We start from the raw sequence: 24,700 nt of genomic DNA, 5'->3' as shown, positions 1-24,700 counted from the left end.
TCGTTTTGGAGCTCTACCGCAGATACCACATCTGTGCTTAGCACGGCAGTACAACTGTATTTTTTATCTACCGATAGATGGCAGCACCATCACCGGATCGAACAGTTAAATGAGAATTTACAACTATTCCAGGAGCTAATAGCTACCTCGTGCTAGTACCCCCAGAGGTATCGTTTCACTTGGAGGACATTGAGACCACGAGCATATTTAGCCCAGTCCCCTTTAATGACGACGGTGGGGTCTTCGACCATCGAGGTTCGAACTCAGGACCCTCCGGCCCCGAATCCGACACTTTCAACGCTGAAATATGAAGAGAAATACGACTGAAAATCTTTCAATTATTCATGAAAGGTGTTGTCGAATTGAATTATTATAATTGAGACGCTTTTGAATGTTAAATCTTCTAATGCTTGCGGTAGCACCAGTGCGACCGGTGCCTGTTTCCGAATGTAGCCTTACTGCCCCGAGAAAATAATCGTAATCGAAATTCAGGCAACAGCGGAATTTTAAAGGATTGCACTGTCATCGCTAGCTTCAATAGGTAAACTATATTTTTTATAGATTTTATGAAACATAGTCATTTATTTATGACTCTATAAGCAATCCAAAAGGTTAGTGTAATTGATGAAACTGAATTCTGTACAGTAATTTGCTTTGCCGTCAATAGTGTTAAATTCTTTGAACTTTTTGTAACGCGTGCATCTTCTCTAACTGTTTCTTAAATGATCATATTTGTTTTTGTAACACCTAGTAAAGTGCAAGGAAATTTATCACATCTTTGTACACTCGTTTGTATGTGGATACTGAGCGTCGAGTCATAAGAAATTACATGTTTTTTAATATTCTAAACTTCAGACTCACCTTCATAATGGTTATTTCAGTACAATTGTCCAATCTATGTTTCGTACACATTAGGTGTTTTTTCTACCATGTGTAATATGTATACATTAAAGATGAATCCCTAAATGTCCAGTACCGGAACATCAGTGAGAAATATCCCGAATTCTGACATTGGTGCAACCAAAGTCGGATAAACCAATCTCAGAACCCTTGAACGGGCGGGACCTTAACTAAACCTTCTCCTATAAGGTTATAAGGGACTGCATTCATTACATATAAACATATGTTACTCCAAATTAGGGAACAAGAACATTTACTGGTTAATGTTAAGATAAAACTAAATATTTGATCTTTGCCATTGCATTTGCTTTTGTATTGACATACGCTGGCAAATGTCAACATTGACCTAATTTTGGTCCTTTTCACAGCAGCATATATGGAAGGACTGTTTAATCTTTGTCTTAATCCATTAGAAATTTCGGGTTGCTCTGTGGAGTCTTTAGTTTTAGATAAAGGGGGTTACACATATAGGAATACTGTTTCAGCATCCATATGTTGAAGCTGAAGGATATGTAAGCTATAAGGAAAAGCATAAGATATGTGTATCAAAAGCTGTCATAGACAAGACTTTCATTACATAGCTCTACGAAAATTGTTGGACAACTAAATACATGCTTGGTGTTAAAGTGAACTTGAATGCAAAAATATAATTTATATTTGTGTGAAATGAAAATGTTTTCTGAGATAAGCGCTGAATCGGCGTTAAAGCGCCAATACACCCCTGTTATATAGGATGCAGTGTTTCTAGTTGCCCTGTAAGTTCTTAATATCCTAATAAAAAATATTTTCTCCTGATTTTTAACTTTTTGTCCTGATGCTACTGACTTTTTTAAAGTATAAATTTGTTTCATTTTTCAACAAGAATATATTAATGCTAGTTCTGCATCAGAAATTAATTCTTTCTCCCCAGAGCATTTAATTCTCTCGGACTTAGTTCCTTGCAAAAAAAAAATTCTATTTTGCAAAGTGCTTGTGGTTTGCAGGACTAATCTAAACTTCTAAACTTTGTAATTGTTGTTTACTATAACTTGCTTCATTTCCCACATACCCTCCCCCCATTGCCAACAGGAACCCCTAATACATGAGTTTAGGTTTAGGGAGTGGAGACCCAAACTATTCATGAAAGTTTGTGGTTGAGCCCCCCTTTTCATTCCTCATGCTGTTATCATACCTGCCAACTTCTGTGTTTTTGTCATATGACTTCCGTTTTTGTCACTAATTTGGATCTTCTGACCAGAAGACTAAATCTTCCATTTCTTTACTTTTCCAGCCGGGCTGTGATTTTTTTATATTTTTTATTCCATACCTCTAAAATTAACTCCTTTTGGTAGGTATAATAATGCAAACAAAAAATTATCAATACTTCTTGTACGCTAGCTATTTCAGAGAGCACCAACATCCCTGCTTGTTTTACTAGCTCTCACACTTGCAGATTTTTCAAACAACTAATAAATTTTTTCAATATGACTCCTTACTACTGGGGTTTGGTAAATACCCAGTGGGTAGGTTCTTGGGGTAATCGCCGATTACGTAATCATAATCTGAGTAATGGATTACGTTTTTGTGTAATCATAATCGTAATCTGTCGATGGGATGCTGCCGTAATCGAAATCATAATCAGGATTTTCATTCGTAATCGTAACTAATCTAAGTAAAATAATCCCCTTGTAATACAGTAATCTGGTCTTTCTAAATGAGAAAATGTTTAAGCCTCCCTTTTATTGATGTATGGAAAGAAAACATAGTTCAATAAACATTGAAAACAACTTCTTTCTTTAAACGACTATTTATTTCTCGTCCCCACTCGTCCCTGCTTGCAAACGAGAGTCATAAATCGAGTTCCGTCTTAGTGTTTAGTACAATTAGTACCCTGTGGGCGCTTTTTGCATTTCAGGGCTTCTTGGGAACGTCTTCCCAAATCCTTACAATTGGTCATTCATCAGTTTTTCTTTCATCTGTCAATGTTAGGCAATCAAGCGAAGCACATTGCCGCCTCAAAATCGAATTTAAGCTGAAAAGTACAATGATATCAATAGTAAAACTAAGTTTTGCGCAACAAAAAGCTTTTAGTTTTTTTATACTTTCATGAGAAAGTAGTGATTGACTGAAAAAAGATTTTGTCAAAAGAAAGCCGAATTTGCATTTGTGTTTGAGTGATTTTTTCAACTCTCTTGCCTTTACACGTATTGCATTTATTTTTTGCTACATGACATCTAATCTAAACCCTAGTGTATAAGACCCTCATATATTTTCATCTTAAATATATGTTTATATGTTTACAACTGATATTATCTCTAATTAATGAATATGTATGAAAGTAAAAATTTTGCATTGACAGATTTTATAAAATTTGTTTTTGTTTTATTGTATCAAGAAATTAACACAAACTTTGAACTTTAATTATCTTTTAAGCTACATTTTTAAAGTGTGAAAAATTGCACTTCACAGTTGCATTAAAACTGATATATAAGTATCATTATAAAGTACTCATTTATGCAAAAAAAAAAAAAGATGTATGACAAAAAAAGGGGAAATCATAGCAAAACATGTTTATGTCCAATCTTATTTTTTATGAGTGTTAAGTTGAAACCTTTTAGCTCTTGTAAAAGTGCAATTTATGTAGTATGTGAGTGATTCATAAATTAAATCAAAGAATATGCAAATAGCTTATCAAATGATCATAAAATTGATCCTGTACAGTTGTAGGGGTCTAACACTCATAGGTATCTTTTTGCTAAAAATAATACTACCCAAGTATTTTTTCACCTCGCGTCATCTGCTCCAGTTCAACGATTGTTTAGCATTGCTGGAAATTTTTTCCCTTCTCAAAGAATGAGAAAAAAAACAAAAAAAAAAACATACATCTTTCAAGTATTAATTACACTTAAATGCATTTAATTCCTTTTTTTTTTAAATTTTCAATTGTTTAGTTCCGTATTTTTTAGTTACACTTTCTGCCTATTTTATTACATTGCAGTTTTTCTGCATCAAGACCCATACAAGGTTCTTTTTTTTTTAAATAGCTGCATATTAAAATAACTGATAATATACTAAATAATTGAGAATACAATACTGAAATATACCATACAATTTTCAGAAATAATAAGCTATAAAATGTTGAGCAGTTTAGCAGTAAGTCATTGCCCTTAAGCCAGGGCTTAGGCAGAACTACTGCAATGGCAAATAATGAACCCGAGTAAAATTCAATATGCACTGTGTGTCCATTTGAGTAAGAGTGTGCCTATACCTGTACAGTCATTGTAGCATTGTGTAATGTACGCAATTTGAATTTTCTAGATTTGTTTCTTTATCTTTCATATATTGCTCTTTCCCTGCAACAGCGCAATAATACAAAACTAATAATCTTTAAGTTAATACTACATGGTAGTTGCAATTATCTCTTTAATATTCAATCAAAAATCATAATTTTCAATTATCACATTGTTGATGCAAATGAGTGATTTATATATACATTATTAATATAAGGCTGTAATTGTAATCAAAATCATAATCGGCATATTATAATCATAATCGATTACATTTTCTACATAATCGGATTTACTGTAATCGTAATTACGTTTTGCCAGAGGATTATAATCGTAATCGTAATTCCCTTTTTATTGTGTCCATAATCGTAATTGATTACATTCCCTTGTAATTGGCTCCAAGCCTGGTAGGTAGATATTTTTTGGGCATCTACACAGGTATAAAAAGTGGGTATTTTGTAAAAAAAGAGAAAGCTGAATGGTTGGTAAAATTTTACCTAATTATGAAAGAATAGATAAAAATGATACATGCACTGAGGTTATTAGTCTAGTGTGGAGAAAACTTTGAACCTACACTGATATTGTATAGGTACTAGGGTGGGGCGAAAAATGAAAAGTTTTTCCGATCAACTAGTAATAGTTGCCAAAAGTTGTCTTATGTGATAGTTAGCTAATGTGCAAAATTTGACGAAAATCGGTTAATATCTTCAGGGGGCGCTGCGATCGCAAAGTTTTAACATTGTTTTTTTCCTATAATATCATGCTTTCAATGTAAAAATCATGCTTTTTTCTAACTTTAATTTCACCTTTTTTAATTCTAAAGGACATGTATGTATTAAGAACATATAGAATAGCTTCCAAAAGAAATTTGGTCACTAAACGTTAGCATTAAAAGAAAGCAATGCATGGTTTTGTTGTAAAAACTCCGTAATTTGAAGAGACACTGTCGTCGAGCTCTTAGAATCATGTGAAATGCCATTTAAATACGTCATACAACCTTGAACTCTAACCGAGAAAAGTTCCAGACGCATTTCTACAGCATCGAGTGCATAGCACAGTGTATGTTTATATTTTCAGTGCATTGAAACGCCATCTCTAACACCATAATGAGCGGAAAACATTCGAAGGATTATTGTGCTGGATCGAAAGTAAAAACAAGGAAAATGTTAAAAGATTCCATTTTTGGAACACCAAAAAATTTGTCTGATTCTGTGTTACCTACGTATGAAAATGTATTTAAGTATTATTTATTTCTTGCACACGAAAAGAAACAGTTTAGTACTTCCAAAGAGCCCACAGTGACTGAGATAGCAGAAGACGTAGCCACGAAGTTAGAAGAGATATGGCATCGTTCCTCTATTCCTATAGTTTCACATAAACGAATCGTTCAAATGATTCGACATTTTCACGGAAAATATAAAAACCTGAAGAAAACTATGAATAAAAAATCTGTTAAAACAAATGCGTTTAACGCAAAGATGCAATTATTTTCATCCGAAGCTCGAGAAAAACTTTTCGACATCGCTTGTTGTAAATGCCGTTTCAATGCGTGTAACTGCGACAATACTTGCAAAGTTCCTTCCAAAGAACAACTTTTTCTTTTTGATCAGCGTGGTGATAGAAAAAATGTTTATTGGAAACATTGATATTCAAACCACAAGAAAATTAAAACTGAGTTTTGAACGAAAAAAGAAAGAAGAATCAAGAGCGAAGAGGAAAAGCATAGTTAATACCCGTGAAGAAGGTTCTGAAGAAACAGAAATTGATAAAGAATATTCAATAGAAGGTACGGACGAAAAGGATCCTGAATTTATAGTTATAAATTATAAAGCAAGCACTTCGCAAGCAAGAGTTAGTTTGAACAAATTTTCTAAAACGTGTGACCGATACGGTGTTTCGAATATATCAGCGGCGGCGGCCGCGTTGGCATCATCCATATTAGAAGACGTGGGCTTAATTTCTCCTGAAACATCTTCAAATATAATCGATCCAAGCAAAGTGAAACGAGAGCGTAAAAAAGTGAGAAAAAATCTGCAAGCTCATCACCAAGGGCCAAAATGTGCTGATGTACAAGGTCTGTACTTTGATGGCCGAAAGGCTAGTACATTGTTCTTGGAACAATCTGTGTCCGGCAGTTATCATCGAAAAATAATTATTGAAGAACATGTAACACTGGTTATGCTGCCAGATAATAAATACTTAGGACATATTTCGCCAAATCGATCAAACGCAGAAGGAATTGCAAACGGCATACTGGATTTCATTGTCGAAAACAAAATTGACATTACTCAGTTGTGCGCCGTCGGATGTGACGGTACTGCAGTAAATACCGGAAGAAAAATTGGCGTGATTTTACGCCTTGAAACATTCTTTCACAGACCATTGCAGTGGTTAATATGCCAGCTTCATGGCAACGAATTGCTGCTTCGCCATTTAGTAGAATACTTGGATGGACCAAGTACTAATCCCCGAGGATTCAGCGGTCCTATTGGCAAAATGTTGATAGGCTGCGAATCACTACCGATAGTGAAATATAAAGCCGTTGAGTGCAATATTCAAAACATGCCAACTATCGACCGAGGGGACCTAAGTACTGACCAGAAATATCTACTGGAAATATTTGAAGCCGTTATTAGTGGCAACTGCTCCGTACACCTTTCTAAAAGAGTACCTGGTTCCTTGAGTCATTCTAGATGGCTCACGACAGCCAGTCGGATTTTGCGTTTGTACATCGGCACAGAATATCCAACAGCAAATTTAAAAATGCTTGTTTCATTCGTTATTAAAGTTTATACACCTTGCTGGTTTCTAATTAAGTGCAACTCAGCATGCAAGGATGGTGCACGAAACTTGTGGCACGTTATTCATCTGTCGCGTTATTTGCCAGACGACCTGTTACATGTCATCGATCCAGTCATTCAGCGGAACGCCTTTTTTGCACATCCTGAAAACATCTTGCTGGCGATGTTAAATGATGATCGAAGGCATGTACGGCAGTTAGCTGCTCGTCGGATTTTGAGAGTACGAGACACCAATTCTGTGAATAATAATGATATCCGTACTTTTACCATCCCTCAGTTTAACTTTTCTTCTTCCGACTATGTCGACTTGATCAATTGGCAGTGTGAAGAAGTGCTTATAACAAAACCTCCTATAACAAATATACTAACTGAGGACGAGCTACATGACTTAGTGAAAACCGGAGATGTTCCTCATTTTCTTCAAAACATGTGCAAATTTCCTTGTCATACTCAATCTGTGGAGCGCTGCTTAAAGTTGGTGACGGATGCATCTCTGGCCGTAAGTAGAATAGAAGCCAGGGATGGTTTCATTCGTGCACGTTTAGAGGCTCGAAAGGAACTGCCTTTCTTTGAAAGTGAAAAAGACTATTTTCGTAAAAGCTCTAACTGTGACACATAAATTTGTATCACGTATGTAGTGTAAATTTCTACAGATTTTTAAAATTGTTTATTATTGTTTCAATAGTGCTGTTTAATTTTATTTGTCTAATATATTTGCATTTTCATAATTTTTGTGTCACATTTTTTAAAATTCATCAGTTTTTACTTAGTATTGTCCTAAAAGTCACTATTTTTTACTTTTTTGTTTCTTTTTAAGATGCTGGAAATATAAATAAATAACATAAAAGAACTTTTATGGGTTATTTCATATGCTTTCAGTGCATAAATAAATCTTATGAGTAAAAAAATGCAATGATATAAGTTAACAGCATTATTTTTCGTATTTTAACCATGAAATCCGGGAAAAAATCTATAATAAAACTTTGTGACCACAGCGCCCCCTGAAGATATTATCCGATCTTCATCAAATTTTGCACTTTTGCTAACTATCACCAAAGACAACTTTTGGCAACTATTACTAGTTGATCGGAAAAACTTTTTATTTTTCGCCCCACCCTAATAGGTACTCAAACCATTAATATCCTGATAGTTTGCAGCTCGAAAAAATTAAAAAATAAATAAAAATAAAATAGTAAAGAGTCCATTAAAACTTTCTGACATTAAAGGAAAAAAGTTATAATCTGTGAATGAGTTGGAGAAATTTCAGAAAAATAAGTTTTGAAAATTACTTATTTTTCTATTTGCAATTATAATAAAAACTACTGTTCATTACCAATGATAAAAAATAAATTTCTTTATTAAAGTGAGACATTTTGTTATAAACTCGAATCTTGATAACTCGAATATCCCTTCATCTTGAAGCTTTCATCGGGTCTCAAACTCTTGAGACTGTTATGGGAACTGCCCATAACTTGAATGATTTAGCCGGTCCAGGAATGTGCTAGCTGCGCAAAACTGTGCCAATCGCCAAACTGCTCCAAAAGACCACCAAATGGACTTTTCTGTGTCAAAATCAGACAAACTTGTGCCAAAACTGCAATTTTGCATTTTATGTTACAGTTCCTTCTGCATATTTGTCAGTTTTGGCAGAATATCATCAAGTTTATGCATTTAGAGCTTGTTTTTACGAATTTTTGACTTAGTTCAGATTTTTTTGTGCATTTCAAAATCCAATTGCATCCGCTTTTGAAAAACTTGATCCTTTTAATTTTTTTATGTGATTCCATTCCTTTGACTAGAAAAAAAATGCACTGTTCATTATTTTCAACCTTTGTTATCTTTTGTTTTCAGTATATGAGGATTTGTAAATTCGTCTTCTTGCCATTCCCACTCGAAAATGTCAATCCAGCTGCATTCAAATTGATTTAAGAGTATGCCATTTAAAAATTAATATTGTTCACCAGTTTTTAATCTTGGGTTTCTTAAGATTTTAGGACAGAAAATTGATCTCTAGTTTTGGTTAGAGACATTTAAGATAGCAAAAATCTGGAAATTCTAATGCTCTGGTAATAAATATGCAGCAATTTCAAGTTTCTCAGATTCAGGAATTTTTTCCCATATTCTTAGTCTGTCTTAAAATTCTTATTTTTTTATTTTTTCACATTTTCATATTTTTTTTCATGTGTATTTAAAAGTTCCTTTTCTGTGATATCATTCCTTAAAATCATTTTTTTTCATTGTAATTTTATTATGAATTTTGTGATTGAATATCAAACGGTTAAAAATAAAATTTTAATGTTGCCTTTGCTTGATCTTCAGATTGATTAATCAAGTAGTTCAGTATATCAACATAAATGCCAAAAAAAAAAAATAAATAAATAAATAAAAAAAAAAAAATAATAATAAGGTCAAATATAAGTGAATAACTTAAACATACCTAAAAAAGAAAATATCTAATAGCTCTTTAAAACTCGCTTGTAATTTGTTGAGGTAAAGTTTTTAAATTCAACCATTCTTTTGTACTTTTTTTTAAAGCCTTTTTGAATATGTTACATAAAAGCACACAAATTTTAAGAATAGGTATCAAAGCACTCTAACTTAAATGTGCACTAAAGCAGTGATGTATTAAACAAAGTAAAAGTTTGAACTAAATTTAAATCAAAAGAAGTGCAAGAAAAAGTAGAGGAGGACCGGACTTGTCTTTTGTGAAAAATATTAGACAAAAAAAAAAAATAATAATAATAATAAAGAATAATTAAGAAAGCTTCAATTCGTAATTGTAGTTATGGTGTTTTTGCTACCTTAATCTCCTTTTTTATTATTTTATCATGTCACATGTTTTTCTGTGTGAAATATACATAGTTGCTCTAAATTGATGCAAAATTTTAATTTTTGCTGCTGCAAGCTGCTCCAAATTGCAATTTTACTGCTCCTTGCTGCTCCAAATTCACCGTTTTACTGCTCCAAACTCGCTATTCTCCTGCTCCCAAGATTGCTCTAAAAGCGAGTTTTGGTCGACATATCCCTTAGTAGTTCCTTTCCTTACTTCAAAACCTACTTTTTGCCTCTCCAATTACACTATTTTATTGTTCCAAATTTTTACAAAACAAACTTTTCGGTGAGCCAAACTGCTTCTAGTTTACTATTTTCCTGAGCGAAGCCGCTCCAAAGTCACTATTTTCCTGGGCCTGAGATTGTTCCAAAAGTGGGTTTCAGCTAGCACATCCCTGCCGGTCTTTTAGCGTTATCAAGAGTTGACTGTAATTTTATTTTTTAAGCAACCCTCTAGTTCTTCTGCAAGTTTAATATTTATATTTTCTGTTTTCGAAGTTGTGTTCATTTGTGTAGAATATTAGTGTTTAACTTTTAAGTATGATGCTCTGTGTATTCAATTATTTTATTTAGAAAATTCCTTCATTCCTGTTTTGGAGTAATTTTTCAAAGGTCAAATATTATGCTTCTTTTTATACAAATACACATGTGACGACCAGTAACAGGCTCTGGGCCCAGCTAGGCTGGTCCTAAAAAATTTATTAGTCCCCAATGAAGATCAATGGCTCTGTTAAAGCTATCTATCCCCTTGTTCTTTAAAGTCTCTACAGGCAAGCCGTTCCAAGTGTCCACAACCCTACTGAAGTAGTTATATTTCTTAAATTTAAGATTAGCCTGGAAATGGAATAGCTTAAAATAATAGCTCCTTGTCCTCTTCTGGTGCAAAGGTTTAACCCATTGTAACCTAAACAACTGAACCATGTTGCTCCATCCCCTCCCTCACCCCGACTCTCCTTTGCTCCAGCCTACTAACCCTTGCATTTTGTGCAACTTACCCTTGAATGTTTTATTATTCATTACTAAAGAAAAAATAAAGGTTAATTTGTGAAATTAATAACCAAGAATATTAAATTTACAAAGTATTCTTTAAAAATGTAAATCTTAGAATGTACTTTTTAAATGTTTCTATAAATTATTGTTTCAACTTTCAGAAAATGGCAATTCAAGACGCTGATGTCGAAATGGTTTCCGAGGAAACTGAAAGTACTTCAGAGAAAGAGAAAACTCCGAAAATTGATGTTGAAGCTCTCTCCTTAGCAGGTAGAATGAATTATTTCAAATGAATTAAATGCATGGCAATTGATACAGAAAAGCCTTTTGTTCTTGAGTTTTTGTTTACTTAATTTCATGATCATGAAACAAACTCTGTTATGAAAAAAATAGCATGTAAAAAAAATTTGAACTAACCTCCATATAGTCGAGGCTTCTATTCAGTCATTTGGGGGATCAAGAAGGATCAATTAACCCCTTCCCACTAGATTTTAAAAACATAATATAAACTAGCTGCGTTGCCTGGCTTTGCCCGGTCCACCTTGAAAATAAAAATTGTGTCAAGTGACGTAAATTCAACAATCAGGCTTAAAAAAATAAATAAAAACATTATGCAAAATTTTCCTCTTTCCCAAACAATGACGTCAGATATTAAAATACTTTTAAGAAATTAAATCAAGAAAGATAGATTTAAAAAGCGTAACCACGGAAACACAAAATAAAATAAGTTTAAGGAATTAAAATGCAAAAGAAAATTTTTAACAATTTGAATGAAACTGGGATTTTTTGAACTTGATTTTTTTAAAATCAAGTAACTTTTTTGCTTTGTAACTTTTTTTTCCTTTTGAGATAGAAGATTAGTTTTTCAACCATAGGTCGGGATGGATCTGCAGTAAAAAATATTGCTTTTTCCAATGGTGTCAAAAAGAAAACTGTGGGACGATTCTTTAACTTTTTATGCGTCTCATTTCTAATACGCATATAAAGGAAATAATGTTATTTATTGAAACGTTTTTGAAATAATGTAAATAAACCACAAAATAGTTCAATATTTAGTATATATATTACAAGTTCATATAAAAATTATAAAAAGTAACTTACAACTTGAGTTATGAAATCTTTGTTACAGCACCTTTTTTCAGTACATTATTTTTTGAAAAATTCTATAAAAGGGGATTGTTTGCTTAAGATCTTTTGGGAACACTTTTTTGCGTGTAGGACATGGACGCCACCGACCAGGAGAGGCTACTGGGGAACAGAGTCGCACCTGCAGATGGGATGGTGGGGGTTGAAAAAGGCACAGACATCAAAGATGGTCAAATGAAAACAATAAGCAATCGTGATTGCTCAAAAAGTTAAAAAAACCTCCAGCTTCCAAGTCATTCCCAGTGAAGTCCTTTAGGTTAAAAGTTTTTGATTGGATTTGAGATAGCTAAACATGCCTTATACGATATGAAAGGTTTTTTTTTTTTCACAAAATTCATGACCTAAAAATAAAAGCTTGATCGACCCCTGATAATAGATTTAACTTAGTTGCTCCTATTCTAATTTCTGTACAGTTGGACCTCATTTATGCATACTGTGACCCAAGACAATTCAGATAATCGAAAATCAGAATAATCCCGAACAGAATGGTTTCTAAGCTAAAACAAATCTATTCATTACAATAAAACCATGGTTTGTATCAAAATTACATAAATCTGTTTGCAATAAAAAATATGCTTAATTTTTTTCATATCATTTCTTAACGAAGAATGGGTACAATGTTATCAGTTTTAAACATGTAATAACATTTGAATGAAGAATGGTTATACAAACATTTCCACTAATAGATCAAAATAAAAACCTAATGTTTGATATATACTGGTTATGTTCTTTCTATCCTAAATCTAATTATCTTTTGCAAAAGAAGGATTATTAAAAAAGGTTTGAATTTGATCCGGAGATCCGGCTCATAGAGGGTGGAATGTTGAAGGTGGTTCTACTGTATTTGTTTTTTTTTTTTTTTAATTTGTGATTAATCTATAATTCAACTATTTGGTTTGATCTGGCATATGCTTTTATTTTTCAAACGTTTTGGAAACTTTTTAAAATACAAATACAAAAGTGACGACCAACAAGAGGCTCTGGGCCCAGCTAGGCTGGTCCTTGTCAATTTACAATCCCCAGTGAAGATCAATGGCCCCTGGAGAACCACATTGGCCAAATTTAAGTGTTGACACCCTTTCTCCAAAAAGGAACAGGATCCCCAACCGTTTTCGCTAGATTTTCCTTAAACTCTGCCCACTGAAGATTCACATTGCTATTGTCCAATCCGGAAGAAATAAAAAATTTTGGAAAAAAAAAATAGAACCGACTTCAAAATTGCTCTAAAAGGGGAAAAATAATTTCATTCTTTAAACACCATCGATAATACTTTTAAACATAATTTTTGAAGTTGGCGCAAAAACGATAGATAAGATCATTCACAGCCATAACTCAACTACAACTATAAATTTAACCAGGCTTAGTTTCTTCACTACCACATACATTATGCATTGATGAAAACATATTTGAGAAACGATATAAATGTTTCGTTCCTAAATTTGGATGATTTTCTGAAAAAAAAATATGAACGAAGCATGTTACATTGGATTTTACTTTTTGTTTTTGTGCCAACTTCAAAAATTATGTTTAAAAGTATTATCGATGGTGTTTAAAGAATAAAATTATTTTTCCCCTTTTAGAGCAATTTTGAAGTCGGTTCTATTTTTTTTTTTCCAAAATTTTTTATTTCATTCTTTTTAGTGTAAATGTAGATATTTCAGTAAAAGTAAGAAGTTACCATCACGAAACTTTCTTATTTTTTTCATAATAATGCTCCATACTAAAAAAAAAACTATAAGCACGTCTTAAACTTTAAGCGACTGGCACTAAAAATTTATCTTTGTTCCTCTCTGGAATTCATTTGTGTATTAATTTAATTATAACCATTTAAATATCCCTAACTAATTTGCATTTCACAGCATACCAGTTGCTTGTGATGCAACTGGTATGCTTGATGTATCCTGTATAGTTGAGGCAAACATAACCTGATAGCATTGTGAAGGCTAAGCAGATCTTGATCACTGCATCACCACGTTTCCAGATTAGCTTTACCACCACTATGGAGCAATGACGCTGAAGAAACTAGATGCTTGCTTCAGAGAAGCCTTTATTAAAATTATCATTGCAATTACTATTAATGTTACTGTTATATGGCACCAATCTTTTATAACAATGTGTTTCATATTTAATCATTTAATAGGGAAATTGCATGAAATTTATTGTTTTTTGCCCATAACTTTTTTTCTAAAGAACAAATATGGCCAAACAAAGTAATGGGACCTAAGTTGAGCCATCCCCTATCCATTAAAAAAAGAATCATCAAAATCGGTTCTCTAGGTCAGACGCTGAGAGTGGACAAACAAAAAAAAAACATACATACGGTATGAACTGATAACCGCCTCCTTTTTGAAGTCGGTTAAAAACTGCTTTCAAACTCTGCCTAAGTGCCACAAAATCAGTATTTCTGAAATTAGGCACAAACCTAAAATTCTCTACTTTGTGCATATCAAATATAATTCCAAACCTAATATTGTTGTGGTCACTATCTCCAATGCGTTCCCCTACGCATAACCCATGAACAGAACCTTCCATGTCACAGAAAACTAGATCCAAAATCACGTCCTCTCGAGTATTCTGAGTTACACCTTGATCTGAGAAACAGTCACCAATTACTTTCAAAAATTCCTCTTCCCTGCTATTACTGTGGCAAAAATTATTCCAATCAATTCCTGGAAAATTAAAATCTCCCATTATGATGATTAACCTGATGAAATTGATGTATGGGTAATTCAATGGTATAAGAAGTTCTATGTTCATTGCTTGTACTATATCAGCGATTCTCAAAGCATGTTCCGCGGAACCTTAGAGCTTCATTGAAGGATGAGAAAGGTTCCGCCACAAGTTAATTATTGCAAAAACTATTTTTCACAGTAAACTACTAAAAAAATTTAAAAAGCAATATCAAGGATTTAAAATGCCACACCAGATTGTAGTCGTTATTGTGTTTTGCATCGTCATGCCAGCATAACAAAGATTTTAAAGCAAATTCTTCCTGGAGCTTTAACAGTAATTTTATCAAGTTTTATCCCCTCCAGTTGAGACTATTCAGCTATGTTTATATTAGAGACATGAGCAGTTAACACAAATAACTACATTTCCATACAGAAATACACTGGCTTTCTGCAGGAAAGGTTTTTGGGAGATTGTATGAACTTCCTGGCGAATTGAAACTTTTTTTTAACAGGAACAAAACACATCAGTATCTAACAATTTAACATTTTGTACAATTGATTTCTGATAAGTTCAGCTTATCTTGTTGATCTTTTTGGTAAACTTAACAAAGACTCCATTTCCATGCAAAGAAAAAGTTACCACATTTGTTAATGCGCATTGTTAAATGGGCATTCGATTGGGACATCCCTGAAGAGATTGGTGCTACCAAGAACTACTCATTGCCAGTTCACATAGGGTTGCACATGTAAAACAAATTTAGTCCGATTCCATGCTTCACGTTTTGAGTTCGAGTGCCCACGAAAAAATCGGTCAACTACATGCAAACGCAGGCACACGGACAGACAGCTTCTAAAAATGCTTAAAGTTGGTTGGACACAACTTGAAACTGGCTAATCTGTCAAAATATGAAATTTCACGCAACTGACTTTTTTCTGTATATAAGAAGTAATTATGAAAATGAATGATTATCGGTTTTCATTTGACTTCCAGATCATTTGCATTTTGTCTTAGGAGTTCCTTGAAGTAAAACGGTTCCATAGCTCAAAAAGTTTGGGAACCCCTGTACTATATGATGCATGTTTTCTTTGTTTTGATAACTCTAAAAAAAAAGTTTTCACTTTTAGACATCAAAGAACATCTGTTATTTATTGAAAAATCTGTGAGCTCTAAAGAACCTAGGTTTATTCTTCGAGTTGTTCGGGCACTGACTTCTATTAGAAAACGGCTAAGTGCAAAAATTCTAAGGAAAGTGATCACACATTTCTACATGAATTCTCTCGTGCAAAAAGATGTATTATTGGCTTTCATTGATGAGGTAAGCATTTGTCTATTTCTTTTTAGTCAATGTTATTCATGATGTGTATTTTTCTCTTTGTAACTGATGCATACTTGCCAACTCTACTGTTTTTAACAGGAGACTCCCGTTTTTTGCTTCTATCTCCCGATTTCCTGTTTTTTTATGATTTTTTCCTGTTTTTGCAGTTTTTTCAGTCAATCATCAAAAAGTTTCACTTATTTCTCAATAGATGGCGCCCTTTTTCTAGTCTACCAATGTCAGGGAATAAGAATTTTTCAAATTAATAACTCATTTAGTAAAAATTTATTTTTTAGAAGCTTTCCACATTGCATGTTCAACGAAGCACGTGCTTTGCTGAAAATTGCAGCAGATTTCAATCCTTTTGCATCTTGAAATTATTTTAATTATTTTTTATGTTTGAAGTTATTATAACATGTGCTACCCTATAGCTACTTATTTTATATTGTATTTTCATTATATATTGATTTCATTTTTTTTTTCGAATTTTAGTAATTAAATTTTTGTAGCTACTTTTGTGGTAGAGACTGGAGAATGTACAAAACTTTAAGCAAGTTCACTCCTTATTGTTTAGTTTTTTCCTTTGCAGTATATTTTTCTTGCTGCTACCAATTTGCTTACATCTGCAAAAAATCCCCATTTCACTTTAAATTTAGTATTCATGTTATTTAAAAGCATAATTTAATAATTCTGTGGTGAGGATATGTCGATGGTGAATCACCTATATACATCTAGTAAAATCTCCTGTTTTTTTTCCTTCGAAGGTTGGCAAGTATGCTGATGTATTTTTATTGTATTTGAAAGCGATAAAAACTGAATAATGTGTGTATTTCCTTCTTATAAAATAAAATAATTTATGTTTCGATGACAACATCATTCATATTTCCCAAGCTTGGTAAAAAAGCAAAGTTGAAAAAAAAAAGGGGGGGGGGGGGTTTAAACTACTTATTTGGTTTGAATACTATTTCTGAGATAACAATTTAATTTTTGGAAAGTCATGAAGATTTTTTAAACTGTTAATGAATCAAATTTGTAGTGTTAGAAAAATTATATTTATTTAAATAATAATTTTAAATTATGATTGCAAAAGTGGAACTATAAATATGCCAAATATCTACTTGGAGCATCAGCTCAACATCACTGCAGCTGAACTATAAATGATACAGTATTTCGGAGAAACGGTACTATGTAGTTTTGTTACAAAGCATTGTTTTTTGCTGTAATGTAATAATAGTCTGCTTATTTAAGAATGTGTTCTGCTTATCATCTGGATTTTCGTATATGTGGATTGCTTTTGATCCCAGTTTGTTTGGATAGACGCGTTTTTACTGTATGTACATACCTAATTTCTTGATGATTAATTAAACAGTTTTAAAAAAATCTTCTAATTGCATTTCTTCATATGCAGAGTTTACTGTGGGGGAAATATTTTTTTGTAAAGCTTAAAGTGCTAAAAAGTATAAATAAATAAATCTTTGCATGAATAATCAAAGCAATAATTTATTATGACAGTTATGACTTAATTAATTATTAATAAATAAGGATAGTCTTTTAAATTAATTTCTTCATAAGAGTACAATACTTCCTACGATAAATAAATAGAGATTAAAGTAAAATCATAAATTCTTAAGCATAGTTTGTGTGTGTACGTAAACATTCAGTATCTACAATCACTAGTCAGATGTTATTACATGCTTTAAAAACCAAAAGATCACCACAATCATGTAAAAATTCATTTATTGTATCAATAAGACACTCTTATGCAAATGGGTTTTAGGAAAATCATTGTTTTTCATTGCAGACATTACTTCTCTTGGTTTCATATGTTTAGAAAAAGTTTAAAAGTATCTTTAAAAAAAATGAATGAGAAAAGCACTAAAATGTGACTTTTACAAATTTGATTGCAATATTTTGTGCTAGAAAATTTTCAATTTTTCCGCGCAGAAATAAACTCTTTCAAGGAAAAAACTTCTTTTTTCTCCCAAATTTTTTTTTCTGACCATTCCCATCTTTAGTATGTAATTAAAAAAGCAGTTACTGTTACGTTTTTAATCATCTTCATTTCAAACTAAAGTTGGCAGGGTTTAAAAAATGAAATCCTTTTATCCTTTCAATTAAATCAATTGTGCTTCATCTTGTAGCCCATGGACATGGATACAAATGGTAACAAAGCACCTATTCGAATAAAAAATGTCAAGTCAAGCCAGCAGCCATTGTTACCAGAACAAGACATTTATATACATCTTCTTGTTTTACTCTACCTGATAGATTGTGGGCAACATAAACAAGTAAGTTTTATTTTATATATAAAATGAATAATTTTAAAAAAATCGTGGCTTTTGTATGGTCATGAAATTAATTTTTAAGTAAAGTATACATTGCTTTTCAACTTGTAGGCTGTTTTCAATAGGTAGGAACAGAAATGTTAACTACAAGCAATTTTAAAATCTTTCAAATTGTTCTAGGAGGTTTTGTGCATGTAAGCAGGGTACCTATTTGTTTATCCAATAACCTGATTATGCAGGGCTGACAGTATTAAAAACTTGGTTTTCTGCTTGTAGTTGGTAGTGGTATTCTAAGAAATTTCATGTCGGGGGATTTTATATGCATAAGTTTTTTGTTTCTGTTTTTGTTATGAAATTTAGATGGATGTAAAGCAGTGGTTGGAAAAACTACTTTTTTTGTAGCAAACTACAACTACTTTATTACAAATGTAATTAACTACAACTACTTTTTTTCAAAATGTAACAACTACAAACTACTTTTGAAAAGTAGTCGCTACTTCGCTACTTTTTAAAAAATAAATAAATAAAAAGCATACACATACACACCGTTTGAGAATTGAACGAAAAAATTAAAAAACTGGTTTAGGTTAATAAATTGACTCATTTGAAAATGAAATATTACTAATAATTATATATTTATTGTTTCATTCCTTTACCAAGCGAATTGGTCATTCCAAACATTTTTTACGATTTTTACGACGAATATTCGATACAAGAAAGGATTTAAAAAGTTGAAGGAATTCAACTTTTAAGTTTTTAATCCTTTCCTGACAGTGAATATTTCATTTAAGAAGTGCAACTCGGCTACTTGAAAATTTAATAGATGCAATATGCAGTCATAATTTGGTTAAAATTTTATATAGACATACATATATGTACATAAAATTGATTTAGATGGTTAAAAGCATCTTTAAACGAAAGAGAAAAACTTTAATTTTCACTATAGGAGTTAATTTTACAGGCACTTATATTTTTTGTAAAAACTAGTTAATTGATTTTGAGTTTCAAGCTAGGGGTTCGGACCTGGACACTATCTCCTTTCTTATGTAACTAATAAAATGAAATAAGAGCATTTTTCAATTTTACCAAATGATCTTGAAAACTTACAATATTTAATGACTGACTTTTATTTTGTTGATATATCAACACTCAATCAGTTTAAAAAAAGAAATTCTAAAAATATCCCAAACAGTACCAGTATTTATAATCAAATATTAATAAATATCCAAAATATGAAACATAACTAAGAATGCTTATTTTACTCAATGTGCAAGTGTCGACTACCACGAAATGGCTGAATAGCGAGCTTTTTTCGAGTAACGAATTTTGGAGCTAACGCGGATTCCTCACCCCGTAACACGAAAATTTTCGGAAGGGAATCGCAAGGTTTAAGTATCCTCTTCTTTAGTAGGTACTAAATATTAGTTTCGTGAATGAACTTTCCTTTTAGCATCACTGAAAGCAAAAGTACCCCACTAGTCAAAACATCCCTTTGTTAATTTACAAATCGTCACTCTGCATCTTTTTCATTCTTAAAATGAAGTTGATGAAACATTATTTCACATAAGCGGGCTGTTTTTCTCGCGTTTTAAAAGGAATAATAGAAAGTTTCGGACAACTAAAGAAATTTTAAAAAAATTCGATATTCTTGAACAACTGAAAAGTGCTTCGAATTACTGTGTCTACTGTACAGTACTATTGTAGTGTTTCATTTTATTATTGTTACATACTATACGTACTGTACTGTTTCATTTTATGCCAGCGTTTCTTAAATTGTGTTCCGCCCAGTCTCAGGGTTCTATGGAGCTCTCTCAGGGGTTCCATGAGATTTGTATATTTTCTTCCCGCACCTTTTAAATTTGTCACTTAAAAAGTCGACAAAAATAACGCCTTTTCAAAAAATACATTTAATTGTCACTTTCGCAACTAATCTAAGCATTATTACTCATCTGGAATAGCCACTATGAGAACAAGTTTATTTCCCGCCTAAAATAATGCAAATTTTTGATCAAAAATAGCTTGAAATAGTATCTTTAAGGTTTTAACTTCGAAGTTTTATCGAGATCAATCCTAAAACGCCTATTTTTCAGCTAATGTCCCCAAAGATAACATAAAACTGGGTATTAAAATCTTCAATTTTGGAAAAGTTTCGGAAGAAGCTATTAACTCCCTAATATCACCGAAAATAGTTTAAAAGTGACTTCAATGGTGAACAAATTTTTGGAACGCGCCCCAAATCTCTCTCCTACAACATTACCAAATATTGCCATAAATTACGATTTTTGACATCAATTTCAAATATTTTGCCCTTGATACTAGCCGTTCTCCCAGTATCTATGGCAAGGCCGTGGTGGCTTGATCGGTAAGGCATCGGTGACCGGAGGTTCCCGGGTTCGATCCTCGCTGGTCGAAGATCCACCGTCTTCATTAATGGTGAAGGTGACTGAGAGACGTTAAATATGCTCATGTCAAAGTCTTCCAAGTGAAAGGATACCTCTGGGGGTGCTGGACCAGAGATTGCTCGGTTACCGGTCTGGTTCCAAAATTCAGAACTGTCTTCAGGGTTCCATTCAACTGGTTAAGCCACAAATAGTGGCAGGTACGGGAAATTCTGGAGTGAAAAGTATCTAGGGCAGCAGTTGAAAGGATGATTTAAGCATTTAACGAGTGATGACCAATTTAAGGAGGAGTTCTGGTCAAGAGGGTCTAAATGGTTTAGTTCTGTCTAAGGCCCTTATATATACAGCTACTCTAGTTCTGTCTGAGACACAGTGACATCAAAAACTCTAATTTGTAAATAAATAAAAAAATGTAAAAATAAGAGATATTTTAAAATTTTTAATTTTAAAGTTTAAAAACTTTTTCTACGTACATTTCAGTGAATTATTAACACCTTTGTAGGTAAAGCACATCTATATTTCTTTTCCTAATTAAGAAGATATTTCAATCATACAACATGCATAAATTCTGAGAATATTTATCCCTTTTAAAAATTCTGAGTATTTCTCAGAATCACAAATAGGAGTGTACTGGTATTTTACAATAAGAAATAGTAATTAGCAATCATTCAAATAATTAAAATTCTCTATAGTTAAATGTATTTCATTAGCGATTTAATGACAAATAGTTAATGTGATAGTCTCTTTGAGGTAAGAACCGGGGCATTCTCCGAAACAGAATACTGGCTGCAAACTATTGAAACACCATAGGTTCCACGAAAAAAGTGAGCATTAAAAAGGGTTCCACTAATAAAAGAAATTAAGAAACGCTGTTTTATGCCATTCTCTCCTATTGATTTTGTGCACCCTAGCCGTATTTTTATTGAATAACACAGCTTTTTCTTTTAGTACAATAAAATTTCAGTTCTCTACGTTTAAATTGGGAAAAATGAAGTTATGAAATGAGTTAAAATAGTTTGAGGAATGTTTACAAATGTCTACAGTAATTGGTATGTTCTTTTTACAAAAATCGTATAAATTCTCTTTTTCTCAACGCGAAATTTCAACCTAAGTGGGGAGTCGCATCCCTAGCGTAAGTTGAGATTTCAGTGTAAATGTGGAAGACATTCATACCTTTTGATTAACAGGCAAATTTTGCACGAAACGGAAACATTTCCGTTATTATACATTTCTATGACACTGTAATATTTATTGTTAGCCGGCCAGAGGGCAGTTCCCTGTCATCTTCTTCTATAACATTTACAGTAATTTCCACATTAGGAGGATATTGGCGCAATAATCTCATTGATATCTAAAATGTTCATCCACGGGACATTCTCTGCTATTCTGACAGAAAGCACAAACGGAGTACTACTTGATAGTTATCTATTATTCTTTTCTTTATAAGCCATGCTCTGCTGAAGGAAAAAATTAGGGAAATGTGAACATTTCAATGCCAAACAAACTAATGGCGTCAAAATATGATGTCAGCTCGTATTTTTCAGAGACTTACGAATCTGGTTGATGCAAGTTTTACTCGCGTAAGACTTGCATCAGTCAGGTTGTTTGAAACCTCGTTTTTTCTTTCTTTCTTTCTTTTTATTTATTTATTTATTTTTATTTTTTTGGAAACTTTATTTAAAAGTAGTTTTTAGAAATCGCTACAAACTACTTTTTTTTTGTAGTGAACTACTCGCTACTCTACTTTTTTTCAAAAGTAGTACGCTATACTACAAACTACTAAAAAATGTAGCTACTACAGTAGCATCGCTACTTGTAGCGCGCTTCCACTTCCAACCACTGATGTAAAGTATCATTTTTACTTCTCTTCTCTTGTTATGTATACAACTAGAACTCTCTAATATAAAATTGAATCCATATCTTTATTGAGTAACTTAAACAAATTAAAAGTCTTGATTTATTTTCAAATTCAATCTCATTTTAGGCTGTTGAATGTGCTGATCTTCTCATGAAGAAAGTTGTTGCTCAACCTCAACGTACAGTTGACCTCATTGCTGCAAAATGTTATTTTTATTTATCTAGAAGCTATGAATTACTTGGATGCCTATCCAACATTAGGAGGTATTGTAGTGTTTCCTCTTTTGAATTATTTTTAATGAGCAAGAAACATTTTGTTTCTTGTTTATTTTTTTATTGTATGTTTCATCTACAAAACTAATTGCATCATAATAAGCACATTAGGAATTTTGTAGAAGTGGTAGTTTTGTTGCTACTGTGAGTTAAGTTATTGTCATTTCAAAAAACATATCTTTTATTATATAGCTTCCTTCATAGCCGTCTCCGAAGTGCAGTGCTGAGGAATGATTATGAAGGTCAGGCAGTTCTTCTTAACTGTTTGTTGAGGAATTACCTTCATTATAATCTATATGAGCAAGCATCTAAATTAGCATCAAAATCTGTATTCCCAGAAATGGCATCTGATAATGAGTGGGCACGATTTCTCTATTATTTAGGTAACGTTTTATCTTTATATCTATTTTGTATCACATATTTTTTTCTAATGTTTTTGAAATTCACTTTCAAAATATTGTTGGTTCATGTTGAGCAGATTTGCATTTGGAGATTCTTTTATTATTTTTAATGTAGGAATTTCTTTTAACTTTACCGAAATTTTAAGTTTGGGGCCATTCATTAATTATGTTAGGATGATTTTGGCAATTTTGCCCCCCCCCCTCCCCGCCCTCCTCCATATAAGGGTATGTAAGATTTACAATGTTTCTACTTTGTTGTTCTACTTGGTTAAAAACAACTTAAAAATAGCAGTTATTTTGCTTAAAATTGTAAGAAAACCGAAAAACAATACATAAACTAGGAAATATATTGTAAATTATTTTCTAATAAAGTGGGGGACAAAAATAAATAAGGCACTCATTAAAATGAAATTACTTTTCTTCCATTCGATGGTACAGTTTTTGTCCGACATTTTTTTGCCGCACCCTGTACACTGCCGTGCTCAGCAAAAAAATAGAATCTACAGAAGGGCTCAAGCTGAGATACTGTGTTTTAAAGTTTGACTCTTCCATATATTTGATTCAGATGTCTTAGAATTTTTCAAAAAAAAAAAAGTTTTTGATCACATGACCCTAAAACATTTATCAAGTAAAATACAAAACAGAGAATAACTTGGTTGTAATAACTCAGTATCGATCAAAAGTGCTGGTATTACTACTTTTACTACTGTGCTTAGCAGGGCCATATGAATCAACTGAAACTCCAGTTTAAGTTTTGGGTCAGCTTAAGAAAAACCAGTTTAGTTTTGATTCGAACTTAGACTGGATTAGAAAAAATCAAAACTCAATAGCTTTCATTTTCCGACAGTAAAGTTACACTGTATTATTTTTCTTTCAAAAAAAAATCAATCATGTTTGAAAGTCGAAAATTTCAATTAATATTTCAAGTTTCAAAGGCAATCGAAAATAGAAAATGTAATTGTTATGATTAGACACACATTACCCAATATTATTGGTTGAATGACGACTTGACTTATTTCTGGTGTTTGGCCATGAAAGCTATCAGTTATAAAATAAAAAGTTTTTTTTTTCTAATTAATCTTACCTTTATGTGTATTTCTGTCAAGCAGAAAAAGAAAATGTGTGGATAGCATATATTTTTTAATGGTTAACCCTTTATATGTTCCAAGAAACACAGAGCTATTAAGAAACCGAAATTTTATTCATAAAAAAATCAAATTTTTTATTTTTTCCAATTTTTCACAAAAAAACTGGTAAAAAACTTTTTTTTCCACCACTTCAAAATTTCCGGAAATTTTACATCTCCATGATTGATACTAATTAAAAATAAAACATCATGTTTTTTACCTTCCAGACGCTAGTGAAATATAATCCCTGCCAAACCACTTGACTGCGCGATTTCTAACATAAAATATCCGCTTGGAAAATATTATGTAAGAACGGGTTTGACCCACCCACCCAGTGGCGTAGCTAGGGTGGGGCGGAGGGGGCGGTTCGCTCCGAGCGGTACTTTTAGGGGGGCGGCATATTAATCCTTTTGATGTGGAAAAGGGAATGTATTT

The 24,700-nt window shown here is 32.4% G+C and overlaps 1 protein-coding gene across 1 annotated transcript in view; it reads left to right on the top strand.

Annotated features, from left to right (window-relative positions):
* The first annotated feature begins 481 nt into the window (after nt 1-481).
* Nucleotides 482-24,700, top strand: part of LOC129217352 (26S proteasome non-ATPase regulatory subunit 3-like) — a 43,567-nt gene continuing 19,348 nt past the window's right edge. The window contains exons 1-6 of the mRNA XM_054851637.1: nt 482-541; nt 10,951-11,059; nt 15,733-15,923; nt 18,065-18,211; nt 22,592-22,728; nt 22,930-23,120. Coding sequence (XP_054707612.1) covers nt 10,954-11,059; nt 15,733-15,923; nt 18,065-18,211; nt 22,592-22,728; nt 22,930-23,120 — 772 coding nt within the window. The 5' untranslated portion in view covers nt 482-541; nt 10,951-10,953. The remainder of the gene's footprint in view (nt 542-10,950; nt 11,060-15,732; nt 15,924-18,064; nt 18,212-22,591; nt 22,729-22,929; nt 23,121-24,700) is intronic.

The sequence above is a fragment of the Uloborus diversus genome, chromosome 2, assembly GCF_026930045.1.
Source record: "Uloborus diversus isolate 005 chromosome 2, Udiv.v.3.1, whole genome shotgun sequence".
NCBI classification, from domain to species: domain Eukaryota; kingdom Metazoa; phylum Arthropoda; class Arachnida; order Araneae; family Uloboridae; genus Uloborus; species Uloborus diversus.
This window is presented reverse-complemented; position numbering and strand designations above follow the sequence as displayed.